At 25.4% G+C, this 16,769-nt stretch overlaps 1 protein-coding gene across 1 annotated transcript; it reads right to left on the bottom strand.

The window, feature by feature from the left end:
• Window positions 1-12,422: 12,422 nt before the first annotated feature.
• On the bottom strand, window positions 12,423-13,824 carry LOC101503509 (protein FANTASTIC FOUR 3). Its single transcript, XM_004496710.4, has one exon. The coding sequence runs from the start codon at window positions 13,523-13,525 to the stop codon at window positions 12,530-12,532; it is 996 nt and encodes a 331-aa protein (XP_004496767.1). The 5' UTR covers window positions 13,526-13,824; the 3' UTR covers window positions 12,423-12,529.
• Window positions 13,825-16,769: the final 2,945 nt, after the last annotated feature.

The raw sequence follows: 16,769 nt of genomic DNA, 5'->3' as shown, positions 1-16,769 counted from the left end.
GTGGGTAGCAATTGTTCTTCCATTGAAGAATGAGGATTTTGGACTTGAAGGGAGAAAAGTGGCAAGAGATTGCGGTGGCAGTGACGAATGCCATGAAGAAGAAGAGCATTTGGAAAATAGAAAGGGTTATTGATATTTGGTAGAGAGGTGAAATAGATGTGAGTAGAATAAATAAGTTTTATAAAGGGTTACTGATATTTGGTAGAGAGGTGGAATATATGTGAGTAGAGCTGTCAAAAAAGCCCCTAACTGCTAGGCCTCTTTGATTTATTTTTTTTTATTAAACCCTTTATATTAGGCCCCCTATCAAAATAATTTTTTCAAAATCTCGGCGCATTATTTCATGGGGCTTAATAGAAGGGGCAGAGAGCTTATAGGCCCCAATATTTTGATATTTTTTCTTGATAAATTTTCGAAATTTATTTTTTTCGAAAAATATTTAAAAATATTTTTTTTCTCGAAGAATTTGGTGAGAAAAATAAATCAAAAATTCTCAAAAAAAATCAATTTTTTTGTCGAATAAAAAAAATTGAATTTTTTTTATTGGTAAAAATATCGAAAAAAATTATTTCTCAAAAAAATTAAAAAAAATTGTCAAAATTATTTTAAAAAAACAAATCGATTTTTTTTTTTTGAAAACGTGGCACTAAGCCCACAAAATTTTAGGGGTTTTCTTTTTGGGGCCTTTTAAATTATAAATTTTTTTGCCCCTATAATATGTTGGTTGAAGTCAATAATTAAGGGGCTTGTCAAATTGACAGCTCTACCTGCAATGCTACAAATACAACAATTAGATAAAATGACGATTACTTAATTTGATTGATTCCTATTATGCCACCATATTTTGAAAAGTGGTGTGTCGTTGTCATCATGGTTCTGAATATTAGATGTTTAAGCCTAGTTCGTCTTAGTTTATGGAAGAAAAAAAAATTATTCAATTTGCTATATTTGATTTTCCTCAATACTATGTTTAGAGTGAAATATAAACAAAAAAAAATCAACTAATAAATTGATGTATGTAATTCTGATTAACTAAGGTATCTAGTTTTATAAAATTTAAGATTAAGTATATATCAATTTTTTCGGTCTTAGAAGAAGTGCGTATATTTACAAGTGAAATTCTATATCAAATATTCCAAATCAAAATGAAGGATTTGTATTGGATGCAAGGTCTACACTCTAGTAATAGCAAAATAGGGATTTAGACCTTTGTACTTTTAAAAGTAAAGTAACTTGTGATAAAATAAGAGAAAATAATATTTAGAATCGTGAGAGAATCATGAAAGCGAGAGCAAATGTGGAGATATAGAGAAAGGTAGGACAAAATATGGATGTCGTTAGTAAAATAGCGATGATAAAATTTAAAGTGAGTTCTCCAATATAAGGATTTGATTCATCAAAAGTGGTTATTAAAATAAATAAATCAAACGTTAAGATTATAACTACATATAATTGGTGATTCATGTGCATATTATTTCGGTCACTAATTTGTTTATCAACGGTTGATATTACTCGATTTATAATCTATAGTTGTTCACTATAGATAAACTTAATCGGATTTTCAAATACTACTATATTTAAAATAAATAAAATAGTGAATATTAATTTTATTTGTTGAAATCACTCGATCTTTGTCCCTCGATCTCTCCCAAATCATCGGATGGCTTTCTGATTTTCAAATACTAATTTTACTGGGAGAATTCCTCATAAATGTCATGTATATGAAACTTCATTCGATGGCTGGCCATGTGTATATTAATATACAAAACAACGCGTGAGTGTCTCTTTATCAAAGAGAATGGAGTAGTTTTTTTAGTGCATGATCACACTAATGCATCAGCTGCAAGCTTATCCATTTTGTTGCTCCATTAAATTTATTTCAGGCAATCCAACTGACCAACTCCCTTTTGAACAAACACATATTTTAGTTACTTGTAAATAATTATGATTTTAATAATAATAATAATAAATTTAAGTTATTTGTGTCATAGTTATGTATTTTTAAGTTAAGTGATCTTTGAACTTAATTGATTAATAAATTTTAGTTAAAATTAAATTATTTGAGAGAACTTAATTCGAATTATAAGAAACTTTAAATTCACAAAATTCATTGTCATAGAGCGTTCTCCAATAATAATTAAGGTCATATATGGGTTTTTGCTTTCCTTTGTGTTTAAGTTCATGAATAACATGATGATGTTATAAATAGTCAATTAACAACTGAATTAGTTTATTAGTTACCTCCTTCATTTATGCCCCCTTTGAGTGGGTGTTGTGTGTTAATATGTTCATGGTTGAGTGGACGTATGTGGTGGTAGAGTCATAGGTGTCTAAACTAAGGAGGGTGCATGATGGAATGCTCATGTGACAAATGTTGTTCCTTTTGTTGGGTGACGCCATGGCAAACAATGGGAAAAATCTCTTTCTAAAGTTCAATCTTTCCTTTCCTTCTCAAGAAATTAAACCATAAGCTTTTTTTTTTGTTGACTCATTCATACTAATCTAATTTTGTTTAGCTCAATTATAAAACTTTTTTGGTTCATTAAAAAATTTAAAATGGAAGTGCTTTTTTAATTTTCATTCAAAAGTTGCATAATTGAAAATTGTGGAAATTAGCTCCTCCATACAATCTGAACAAATGAAAAAACAAAACGAAGAAAGAAAAAATTTGATAATACCTTCAATATTATGCAATGTATACATTTTTACAATTTTTTGGCATATATTATATCTGAATGTAACGGTAAAGAGTAATCGTTTATATTACGTGAACTTGGCATCTCCTTTATTAATTGAAATTTTAGACCTAGATTTTTATTTTAGACCACATATTAAGTTGGAAGACTCTTAATCCATTATCCAAACACAAATCAGTGATAGCACTGAGTGTTGTTGAGATGTACGACTGCATAAGGTGATTTTCTAGAAATACAAAAAAAAAATATAATTGGTGGTATGGGTTAATATTTATATAATTAAAATTATATAATATTTATAAAAAAAATGTGTGTATATATATAAGTTTGTTGCTTATATAACATTATATGGAAATATTAGAATTAAAATTTATATGAAAGTTAAATAATTAACAAGGTGTTCAATAGAAAATTATGAAGTATAATTTTTAGAGTACTATACTCGCTATGTACACTACATAATTATCATAGTTTTAACTTGAAATTTTTTTATATTGCAAATTTATGTACTAATTAATGTTAAAGATTCTTAGTGGGCTACAAAAAATGTCAAGTGTTTCATCATTCTACAAAACATTGAAAATTTTGAGAGATTATGTAAAATATTTAACATTTGTAAGTTTTTTTTTACCAAACAATTGTAAGTTGCTAAATTCTTATTTTATTATATAAATTAATAAATCACTAAATTATATAATTTAATTTATATGCTTTAAAAAAAATTTATACTATCAATAAATCATAGTTGTTAGATCATTAATAATATTTAATTTTTGTTATAATTACTTATAAAATTATTTATATAATTAGTTATAATTTGTCGTTTTAAATTGAAAATACATATAAATTAAACTTAGAATTTTATTTTTAATTTATATTAAAAATGATATTTTTAAGATTTATAATGATGACACCTCTTTATTTGGTTATGCTTGTTAACAATGAAATATTATCTAACAATGCTCAAGCATACAATTGGTGGAAATTTTTTTGACTATAAGTGATTATTATTGTTTTATAATTTAAAATTAGTTGTCTTTTTTGGTGGTGTTATTTCATAATTGGCTTTCTAAAAACTTGGTGCAAGAAGAAAGTAACTATTTCTTTTGCACAGAAATGAAAGCTAAAGGACTAGATGCTTAACAAACAAGAAAACTAGCTGTTTCTTTTGCAAAGAGGCCAAAAACTCCATTGCAATGTGCATCCAATTGGCCTCCAAACTCTCGCACTTACAAACCTTCCTTTTACACATGGCACGATAATAGTGGTTCCTATTTGGTTCTTTGGATTAGATCAAATTTAATGACTTCGTGGATTGCATATATAAACTTGATTTCTTTTTTAGGAAACAATTTTAATCATATGCTAACGGATTCTGAAGCCCACAAATTATCTTTCTTTTTGTGTTTAGTTTTAGTCAATGGCATCAGCAATTTTAAAGTTATACATTATATCATTGTTTAGGACTTTCTTATAAATTGAAAGTAATTGTGACCTGTTAAGCTTTGTAGTCTATAGTGAAGTGCAATATAGGACAACTTTATATATCAATTATAGATATAATTAAAGATATAAATTTTTATAGACAAAAATCATTGGTAAATCCATTACCCATATCAAACCAAACGCGCTCCACAAAATAATAGGGTTGAAATATGACTTCATTTTATAATTTTTTTATTAGTAAGAATTAAAGTCACTACTCTGAGTTTTATAACACTCAAACACATTGTACACCAATTGCAATAGACGCCGATGTGGCTCCAAAAAAATTGGTGATTTTTTAAATAATTTTATAGCTTTTGTACAAAAAATATAAATGTTTTTTTTTATTTATTTATCAAAGCTCAAATAAACTTTTGAAGCCTAACGGAATTGATACAACTTGTTACCCAATTGTGGGGCCGTTCACAATCGATGCAGTTAGTTGCCTCATGCTCCAATTTTGTAAGGCCTAAGTTGTTTATATCTTTGTCAATAAAATAGTTTTATTTTTATATTTTGTAAATATTTATTGTCAATTTAAAATCTAAAAAATATTGTGATTATTTTATTAATTCTTTTATAATTTTTATTAACACGGTGATTACTATTAATTTCTAAGAGTAATATTTTGAATATGTTTCTTTTAATTTCGTGTTTCTCAATGATCTATTATTATTTTTAAATATTTAGTTATATATTACTATATTATTATTATTATTATTATTATTATTATTATTATTATTATTATTATTATTATTATTATTATTATTATTATATCTCTTTATTTATAACAAATTATCTATAACTATTGCATCAACTAAAAGAAGCTTTCCAATATTAAAATTGCTATAAATCTTATTTGAAACCATTCACTTGTTATTGTTACACATAAAATACTAATCAATACTTTGTTCATAATAGTTGATAAGAATTTAGTATAACTGTACTTTGTTTGACTCTAATGAGTTCTCTAAACCTAACTCTCCTTAAAATTTGTTGATGAAACAATTGGACTCACTTTAGAAAAGTTATAACCAATAAAAACATACTTTAATGATCCACAGAGATCCAATAGAGCAGACCCTTTGTGAAACATGTTACTAATAACAACTGTGATTGACAATTTGGCATGGTGGTCATGTCTGCCAAATATAAGTAGAGCACATGAAGGTAGGAGCATTACATCAGCAAGTCGGTGCACAACATGGAGCTACTTAGCGTGCAACCCACCTTCTTGCACTGTCATCACCACATCACTTATTAGCTATATATAATCAAATTTAAACAAGTTTTTTATTAAAAAAGTTGGGAAACAGAAAATTAACTATTACAAACAACCGTGATAATAATGGTTATTCTACAACTATTTCAGTTGAATTTTTAATTGTGTTTTTTTTAAATTATAAAGTCCAATTTTTAATGTTAAATATACGTTAAGAGACAATTTTAGACAAGTTAAATTTTTATTTAGATTATTTCTTAAAACATTTGCAATGTTACGTTTTTTTCAATTCTTATCGAAAAAGGACGATGTATTTTAAAATATGGTGAGATAACAAGTCTATGTAGCATTTGTTTTGCACTAGTACACGTAGAATTATAATTAATAGAACAATCCATTACTCTTTTTTATTTCACGATAAGTTATTACTATTAAATTTATAATTTAATTTGTATGTATTAACGGTGTAAAAGTTTTTATACTATTAATTAATTTCAGTTATCGAGTCATTAGAAATCTTTGACTTTTATTATAATTATATCAAAAGTCATAACTATGAATGATTGTGATGTACTAACGTTGTAAACTTTTAAATTGTAAGATGATAGTAATTACACTCTTAAATTTATAGTGTGACACAATTAATCTTAACAAGATTAAGACGTGCTCGTTGCACTAATATTACTTAAATAATTTTATAAGTTTTATAAGTAATATTTTATATATTATAAATATATTATAAATATAGTTATGTTATAATATTAATCAATTAATTTGAAATAATTGAATATCATTAGGGGAAATTAAAATGAGATGAAATCATGTATATCAATTATTTTATTTTATTTTCTTAACTTTTTGTCATATTTGCACGATAGTTTGTAATACTGCATGGTTGTCAATTTTTCTCTTTATATTTTGATTGTCAAATTGTTTTTCATCACATAAAGTTATTTGTATTTATTAAATGAAATAAAAAGTAAAATACAAACAAAAAAATATGATGTAAAAACTTAAAAATATAGTTTAATATTTAATATTTATTATTTTTAAAAATGCTAATGTTAAATTATATTGTAGTGCAATTTAAATTTATATGTTTTATTAGCAAGATATTTTAATTGCGAGCATGAGAATTATTTGTAAAAGAAATTGTTTATTGGATATATTTCATCAAGAGTTTGAATTTTATTTTATTAAAGATTTACATATATTTTAAATATAGTTTTAGGTATTTGAAATTTTGACAAAATACCTCTCACGTTTCCTTAACTTAATTTCAGGTAAAAATTTGGTCATTGTCTTTCTTTTCCCGATTTGATGCTATTTAATTTTAGTAACGATTTTATCATTTATGTCTTAAAATATAAACAATGTTATCATTTGCTGCATAAATTCACAAAATTAATCATCATATTCAAACAAAACTCAGAAAATTAGTCATTGTCTTCAACAAAAACCATATTTTCATCAAATTCATAACTCAAATATTCAAATAAACTTATTTTCATCTACAAATCTTAAAATTTGACATTTTAAGACATAAATGATCAAATCATTACTTAGAATTAAATAAATAATAAAATCAAAAGAAACAAAAAATGAAAGTAAAACACTGAATTGTTACCTAAATTCAATTTAAAGGACCACAAGATGTATTTTACAAAGTTTTAATTAATTGTTTGTGCAATATTATAGATTTGATTATAAAATTTTTATGAATTGTATAAGTTATGTTGATATGGACCCAAAAAAAATTATTTCAAACTAATTTAATTTTATGCAAAACATTATTTTTCCTTTACTTTTTAAAATTCAAAATTTTATTATAGTAAGGAATTTTTAAAACAAAAAGTCATATTGGGTGAGCATTCAATTACAAATAAATAATTTAATTGACGAAAATTGAGTGTTAGTATATTTTTCATAATTTATGTATCGTAAAATTTTATTCATTAATTTTTTTTATAATAATTTTAATATGTTCATATTTTTTGATAATTTTTAATAAATTTGTGTATTTTTTATCAAATAGAATATATACTTTTATTTTATAAAATGATTATATTAATAATATTATAATTATTAATTTATTTATTTACAATATTCATTTGATATTTATATTAAAAATATTGAGATTTAAAAAATTATTTGTAAAATTATATGAGTATGAAATGTTATGACTTGTTTGGTTTCATAAATGATGTTATTATGAGTAAAGTATCTATAGCTTACCTTACCCCTATAGTAGATCTTGAAATTTTGAGATATAGAAGTATATATGAATCCATATACTTAAAGGTATATAGATCTTCGTTAGATTTGAATTAATTTAGTTTAGTCACTTATATTGGATTTAAATGTATTGAGAAATAGTAATAGTTTTCTAATAAAAAATATGTAACTAAAGTTTGAACAACCTAACAAAGCTAGTTGTAGTACAAATAACTCATGAGAAAAACTTATATATAACATACAACTTCATATAAAAAAGGTATTTCACTCATACGCTTGATCATGTATTGAATGGACATAAGTGAAATGACCAAGTCGTTGACAATCAATAGTTTTGATTAATTTAAGTTTTATTGGTATAATAAAAATAATGGTGACGACAAATTTAGATATAACATTAATATTTGTAGAAATTGTTACACATTAAAGTTGGAATATGTGATTGAAGGTAGCTTATGACACATTCATAAAAAGAAGAAGAAAAAAAAACTTAGAAGAAAGAAAAAGCTTATAACAACAACACCCAAATACGATATATGATGCATGTGATTGACTGACGCGAAGAAATATTGATTGATTTAACATCTATTATGAGACCTAATTCCCAATTTCAAAAGTAATTGTGTATGAAATTATATCGCAATCCAAAATGTATTGAAAGTAATGAAATAGTTGTCTATCACTAAATGATTAATGCAATCATTTGTTTATGAAAAAATTATTGTAAAGTCGAAAGTCTACCTTAAAAATTAAAATAATATTCTCCCTTCGACTCTAGTCCTCTAGGTCATGTGGTTATCTTCAATTCTTCACTACAATTTGATTTGAGGAAGAGGGGACTCATCATATTATTGAGTCTTTTTTTATGTCATGATTTTAAATTGTGGTTCATGGTCCTGATTGCGGCTCCAATGACATTGTAGCTGCAATTTAAACCACATTTGAAATATAAATATTTGCAGCATAATGACGATCACAAGTTTAAAATCACAAACCAAATTGTAAGTATAATCTAATTTGTCACTCGACTAGTTTATAAAAGTTACAATACTGAGATAATACAAATGGTTGGACAAAGAGCATTGACGGTAATACTTATGAATGATTAGGTATGAATGTGAAAGGAAAACTGAGAACATAAAAAATTGCCCATAAATGTAATTGATGGCATAAATTAAAAGGCATGAGAAATAGAGAGATAGAGCAAGAGATTCTAGTGTGACGTCTAAGAATATTTATGACATGCAAAAAGTTAGGAGTTTATTTTAATAATATATATATGTGTGTGAATTAACATAACGTATGATAATAATAATAATAATAATAATAATAATAATAATAATAATAATAATAATAAAGTAAGAAAAATACAAATTTCCACAAAAATATACTAGTTAAAGTATATATAAGATTTTTATATTTTGACTGAATTTGTAATATATTACTTTGTTATTTTCTTCCTCGATGCTTGAAAGATATTTCATTATTATTATTAAAAAAAAAATATATTAATTTTTGACAAATTTATTAAAAATATGGTTGGTTATTGAAGTTGTGATATATTCAATATATAGTTTTAAACTAAATAGTTAATCATTTTTAATAAATTTAAATTATAAATATTGATAAATGAATTAAAATAAGACAATGCAAGAAAATATAATTTATATATTTAGAACACAATAAAAAAAAATATTAAAAGGCCATTGAAACCAAAATTAGTAAATAACTCAATACTTCTATAAAAAAAATTAAGTAACTTAATAAATAAAGAAATACTATATAAATAATATTTTAATTCTATCTCAGGTTATAAGCTAGTTGATAAATTTTAAATAAAATGGAGAGTCCAAATAATTTTCATTTGATATAGAATATAAATATTAAAAATTATGATCAAATTTTAAACAACAAAACGTCAAATTATGAAATATATATTTCATGGAATAATTTGATTAACATAAACAAAATATTATATAAATGAAATTTTAAAATTTTCATGCCGTAAATATTTAAAATTTCCAAATTCTATAAAAATGTTAAAATTTTATGATCGTAGAAGTTTAAAAGTATAAAATGAGTTAAATGTATCTTTTGCCAAGAAAATATATCTATGGACATGTTTTAATTTCTTTTTCTTTTTTATAAACCAATTGCTTCCTCTTTGTGTAACTATAGAGATTTTTGTTGTTGTTGTTGAAGTAATTATGATTCATTTAAGGGATTGATATTTTTCAATATGTATTTTTTTTTTTATAATCAAAGATTGTATTTTCAACCAGATGATTAAGGGACTAAAATATGTAAACTTTATTTAAATTTTAATAATTTTCTATGAATAATATATGGTGACAATTTGATAACTTTTTCTGATGATTGAAAAATAAAAAGGTATTAAGAAATATCATATATTGTGGAGGAAAGAGTATGTAATTAGGAAATGAAAGTAATGGACGTAGAGGAGACAAATCTTAAAATATAAAACCAATAATTAAAAGAAGAAGAAAAACTCAACTAATGATCACAACTTTGCAACTTTCAACACCCACTAAAAATATAGAGAGGAGGAGTAGTTTAGAGTTTTAGATTGTGTTTCAGAGTTACATATTTGGTGGGTCCATTGAATTGGTACGTCTCAGATATACGAATCCTTTGTGTTGTTGTGTGGTTAATTTGTCGTAGTGTAGAATCCCCGTTAGAGTACTATTACTACTGTTGTTACTTGTTAGTTTACTTTGATAAATAAATATGAAAAAGGATAAGATCTACTTGAGTTGATCAGAAAAGACACAGTGTCCTTTTGTAGGGAAGAAAAAGGTGTGGTTGAAACTTTCAAGTGGCCGTTAGTACGGTAAATATATATATATTGCTATAGTGGATGTGCGATTCGGGTATATTGTGAGGAGATAACTTTTTCATTGGGAATGGATGGAATAGTGGTGGGTTTCTGTCACCTCAAATAAAAATAATCTTTATTTTATAAGATGTACAGATTTTTTCAAAAAATTATTTTTAACTTTAATTTGTTTGCTATCATAAATAGGATTTTTAATATGTAAAAGTGATTTTTTTTAAATTATAAAATTATCATAAAAAATCATTTATAAGAAAGCGTATTTATTTGAAAATATACTTTTTAAATACATGATTTTTTTAAATAAATTTATTTTTTTTCTTTCTCTTTTTAATCCAATTCGAAATTTTAATCAAGTAAATTATTAAACTCTAATTTGCTAATCCATCTTAACAAACTTTATGTGGTGCTATGGAGAAGAATTTTACGGATGATTACTTATGAACTATGCACTTATGAATGTGGTCTATGTAGACTGCCGCTTAAAAGTCGTATAAGTGATATGATTTATATATTTAATGTCTTGATTTTTTGAATAAAAATATGATTTCTAATTCACCTGTGTAGTTTCTCAAAACTCAGTGTGGCCATCTCCTAAGCTCCCCTCATGCACCATAAAATAGAGTTATTATATTTTATCATAAAAAAATATATTTCACTTGAAGTTAAATCCTTCCAAGACTTTCTACATGTATAAAATCAGAATGAAAAATTATGGTGCAATTTCTATGTTGATTTCTTTGAAAAAATTTAACCTACAACATAAGGTCACACCACACCTTGTATAACTATCAATCAAATCAATTTATGTGTGTTATTTTGGATGGATTAGCAACAACTTATCCTTTCCTAGCCACAGCCTTTCTAAAGCTACATTTTCACAATATCAAAATTATTGTCTCATGTAAAAGATTGGAGAATATTGCAACCAAAAAATATACTAAGAATTTAATGTTCCACCAAATCAAAGTTCTAATACTAGATGTTGAAATAAAAAGTATAGAAAAACCAAAGCACACAATCACCACACAAGAATATAGGAAAACAAAACTTCAAAAATAGATTAAAAAAAGCATGATCATTGTTCAATGACAACCAAAGTATGATGCTATGTGAAATATTTGACAATATATATATAGATTTTATTCAAACACCTCACGACTCAATACAGACAATTTTCAAAGCTAATATGTGACGGCATACTTCATAACACTTTAAGATAAGAGTGTAAGAGAAATAAAATGTTTCTAACATGTATATGCTCCAAGAAAAAACTTTAATAAATATATATAGTTTTGATATCTATTCCTTTGTCTCATTATACAAGGTGTACTTATTCCAAAATATTTCATTATAATCAATTTTAACATTTGGTAATAAATTGTTTCTATTTTATTGTCGTGGGACTTCGGTTTTCCATTGTATATATATTTGGATTTTTTTGTTTGTTTGAAAACTCAAATACTCATTTGATACTATAAAAGAGATAGTAACATAATAGATATAATATGTTGATAACGTAATAGAAAAAAAAAATGAGTTGATGAATATGTGTATTTAAGATAATCATATAGAAATAATGTATATTTCCCCCTTAGCACCAATAACTATCATTTTCACTACCCTTATGGCCTTATCCATAATTTTGTCAAATTGCTTAGAACCAAATGAACCCAAAATATATATGGATAGAAAACAAACTTCTATTAACCAAAGGTATTCAAAACGTGCGTTTTGTTTGCTACTCAAAAACTCACTATCATAATGAATCTTCACTGTGCTGCTGCATCAGCATCATCACAGCGCGTGTCCCCTCTTAGAAACAGAATACTAACCATAATAACTACCGACCAGGACCATAGTTTATGAGAGAAAACACACGTATAATTCATTAAACAAAACAACAACAATGCACCAAAAGAGAAATCGATAAAAAGTACAAACTTAAATTATTATTATTTTTTATTAATAATACAGAGATTGATATTGATGCGAAAATATCTTAATCTTAACTATAGTTTTAAGAAAAATTCATTTTCAAGTAGTAGCCACCCAAAGTGTCTCACACCAATTTAACAATTCATTGTTTTCATTTTCATCACTTTCTTTGCATCTTCTTAGCCTCTCATACTTTTCCATTCTTACGTCATTACCTTTCTTTTCTTCACACTCACACCCACATGCAATCACAACACTTTCTATTTCTTGTTCCTCTGTTTCATCCTCTGTTTTATCCTCTGTTTCTTTATCTCTTTTTTCAGATTCTTGTATTTTTCCTTCAATAATTTCATTTTCACAAAACTCTTCGAGAAACTCTTCATTAAGTGGTTGTTCATTTTCATCGGCGACATCATCATTATTTTCATCTTCATCTTCTTCTTCTTCTTCTTGATCAAAATTTGTCGAAAAACACAGGCGAAGACGGCCATGGCTTCTATCAGCTTGAAAACATGAGGTACTTGGTGGCACTTTGGTAACTTCAATCACTAACCTTCCATCTTCACGGTGTGGTTTAACACGAAGAGATTCTGAACCTCTTATCGTTGTTAAAGGTGGTGGAAAATTCATTGTTTTCGCTTTCTTAGCTACTAAAACTTGACGACAAGGTTGTCTTTGTTCGAAAGAAGAGAACAATAACATGTTTTCAATGCTGTTTTCTATAATGTCAGTACCACTCTCGTTGCCAAGATTCTCTGTGCACAATTCAAGGCTCTTTGGACTAAGAACCAAAGAGGAACGTTTCTGTTGAGGGTGAACATAGGTTGTTTCTTTTTTTGATGTGTTTTGTGAGATATTATTGGAAAGAGAATCAAGAAAATTCCAAGTATTGGTGTTGGGTTTTTGAAAAGTTTCTGTTTTGCTGATGTTTTCTTCATGATGATTGGTTTTGAGGTTTGAATCACGAAAACATGATTTGAAGGGTAAATCAATGGATTGAGGAGAAGGTAACTTGAGTCTTAGTGTTCTTGATTCAACAAGTTGAGGAGATTCAAGATGTGTTTGCAATCCAGAGTGGTACACAATTGCAGCCATGTGAAAGGTGAAAGTGTTAATAAGGTTGTTTGTGTTTTTTAAGAAAGAGGTTGTAGTGTTTTAGATTGGAAGCAAGTGTTTTTAGGTATGAAGAGAGAGAGAAGTGGTGAGAATGGTGTGTGGAAGAAGTGAAGGGGGTGAGGGGTGAATTTGTAGTCCAAAAAAGTGTTTGGAAGATGAGGTAGGAAAAGGGGTCCTTTTTTGTAACCCACTTGAATTGTACAATTCTTAATCTACCACACAACACAAAATAGAATAAAAAATACAAAATTTCAAAATAAGGAAAACGAGGAAACAAGGAGTAAGGGTGTTAAGTGTATTTTTTTTTTTTTTTTTTATCTTATAAGTACGGAGTATCCATCTTGTTTATGAGGGATTAATTATTATTGGAAAATTTGTTCAACATAATGTAAGTTAATGGTTTTTTTATTTGTACACAAGTGTCTTAAATTGGATCTGTCTAAATCTTTTATCATTTGGATCAATTATATGTTTGTTATGTCTAACTTTATATTATATGATAGTTTTGTTGTAAACAAATGTTGCATATCAAATCTCTAATTACTTATTTAAAATGTCTGAATTCTTTATCTCTTGAACCAACTTTGTTGTTTTTGGTTAAAGGAATATAATTTGTGTACGGAATATTTGGGGATTGTAGGCATGTCCTTATGTGGACAACAAATGATGCATAAAAGGAGAGACATGTGGTTTTATTTGGCTTCAAAATTATGAGCTTTAGTATTCTTTTTCCAAAAGAAAACAAACAAAAGGCCAGAACACGAACGGATTCTCGCAAAATACTGTTTGATACTTTGATAGCGATTGCTTCCTTTATATATTCAGGGTATTATGAATCATAGAGTTTGAAGGCAATCCATAGATTTTTGTCTAGGGATTTCTAATTCAAATACCATGGATAGGGTCAAATTTTAGACTAATTGCTATTTTAATCAAAGCAAGTAAAAAAGAGAAGTGAAACACGAGTACAAGGCCTTTGAATTATAAGGGTAACTATTTGATGGTTAGTTACACTGTATATACAAAATGGTAAAAAAATAAAATTAAAATGAAAAACTAAAGGTCCCATTTTAACAAGTATGTAATTTTAGTTTTTTATTTATTTATAATTTTAGTCTCTCAATTTTTTAAATTGTTGGTATTTATTCCTTCTTTTTAATTTGAGTTGCAATTTAGTGATGTGGATTTTTTAATTAAATAATAGCACATTAATAATTTTTTAATATTTTTTTTTTAATTTCTTTTTTTTTATTATTTTTTTATAAAAAAAATTGAAAAAAAAAAGTAATTTTAAAAGTAAAAAAAAGAGAGAAATTTTAAAATTTTAGAAAATTATATATGATTGTGAAAAACTTTCAGTTCTTTTTTAATATAAAAGTAATTTTAGAAAATAAATCTTTTTTACTTAAAAAATTAAAGAAAAATAAGAAATTTAAAATTAAAAAAAATTATTTATGATAGTGAAAAATTTCAGAAAATTTTAACAAAAAAAGTAATCTATTTATTTATTTTTAAATATTTATTTATTTTAAAAAGTTATTAACATGGTATTATTTAATTTAAATTTTACATCACATGATTTTCTCTTAAGTAATTAAGCCTTATCATCTCTTCACATGATTGTATTTACAATCATAAAATAAATAAATAAATGTACAATTAATGATATTTGTATTGATTGTCAGAATAAAAATCTGATTAAACTCTCTACCAATTTAGCTTCAAGAATTTATGATTCGCTAAAATGGTGTGTTTGGTACGTGTTTTTGGGATTGTCTGCTCATGCATCAATGATTGTGTTTTGGGAAAAATCTGAAACCATAAAAACAGGATCCCATGCCTTTTATTTTTCTCCGTAGGGTTTGACATTGAAGGAATGAGTCCTACTCAGCATGATATGTTCTGTTTTGTTTACACTCATCAAACGAAACAAATTCAAATACCTTCATCATAACTTGCCTCAACAAGTTTTGGATACAAGTTTTTAATTTAGTGGCATTCACATAATTAAAATATATATATATATATATATATTTATTTAGTAGCAAAAAACATCCATTAATAAATAAATAAAATTGTCTTTAAATATAAATTCATTTTTATTTTATATACTTGATATATTTAATATCCCTACTAATTTGTCTTATATTATAAAAAGTTATTAATAAATATATTAATACACAAAATTATATTTTAGTCATTCTTTTATATAAAATAAATACATTAATTTAATTGTCAATTTTTTTATAATGATAAATATAAAATAAAAGTATATATATATATATATATATATATATATATATATATATATATATATAAATTTTATTCTCTACGCTTTTTTCTTCCCTGTTAATCCGACAAGGCTTCAACCTATCGCGGGGTAGCTAAGTACGACAACTAGATTAGAGAGAGAAAGTATGATATTTGCATCAGAATCCATGTGTAAATGCATTTTCTTTAGTCTTGTTTATCGTAATGGAGAATCTTTGACAAAGTATATGTCATGTCTCTTTGCTCTAAGGAACCAAGGGAAGGATCGCAAGGAATTTTAAAACCAATTAGAAAGCAGAGATAAAAAAATTTAATGGTTTTATTTGATTTAATAAAAGAAATAATATTTTTAAAACTGTTTTGGATATCTCTATTTTTAATTTTTTTTTAAAGAACAAAATGAATTTTATAAAAAAAAAAATAGTTTCCTTTTCTCCACTCTCATTTATTTTTAAAAATTGAATTAAATACATTTTATTTAAAATATTTTTGTCCTTCTTTTCTTTCTCATTCTTCTACGTGTAATCAAACACACAGAGAAATCAATACTTTCAAATTGTTTTGCCATAATTTGATAATCTTTAGTCCACTTTATTGGAAATGACAAGAGAATCCGGTTCATCGCTAGAAGAACCGAAAAAACAAAAGGCAAATTTTTTCCCTGTCTACCTTTTTTGTGAGTGTTACCTTTATATAGTTAGGGAGATTCTATGGTTCCATTGTCTATGCTCTCTATGGTATAATTTTCTGTATTTTTTATTTGTATTTAAACCTTTTTTTTTTTGGAAAATTTATATATTTATTTAAATAGTATTTAAAATATTAAGTACTAATTTTTAATTAATTATTCATATTTAGAATTTCAACCTAATTTCTATGTATTTAGGTATAATATTGATAATAACACTAAATTCAGAAGAAAATATTTTGAAATAATTTCAAGAGCCACAAA

Source organism: Cicer arietinum, chromosome 4, assembly GCF_000331145.2.
Source record: "Cicer arietinum cultivar CDC Frontier isolate Library 1 chromosome 4, Cicar.CDCFrontier_v2.0, whole genome shotgun sequence".
NCBI classification, from domain to species: Eukaryota; Viridiplantae; Streptophyta; class Magnoliopsida; order Fabales; family Fabaceae; genus Cicer; species Cicer arietinum.
The sequence above is the reverse complement of the archived record's forward strand: the minus strand, read 5'-3'. Positions and strand labels throughout refer to the sequence as shown.

Coding starts and splice junctions, on each gene's coding strand:
- LOC101503509 (XM_004496710.4), bottom strand. CDS start 13,525: ATGGCTGCAATTGTGTACCACTCTGGATTGCAAACACATCTTGAATCT.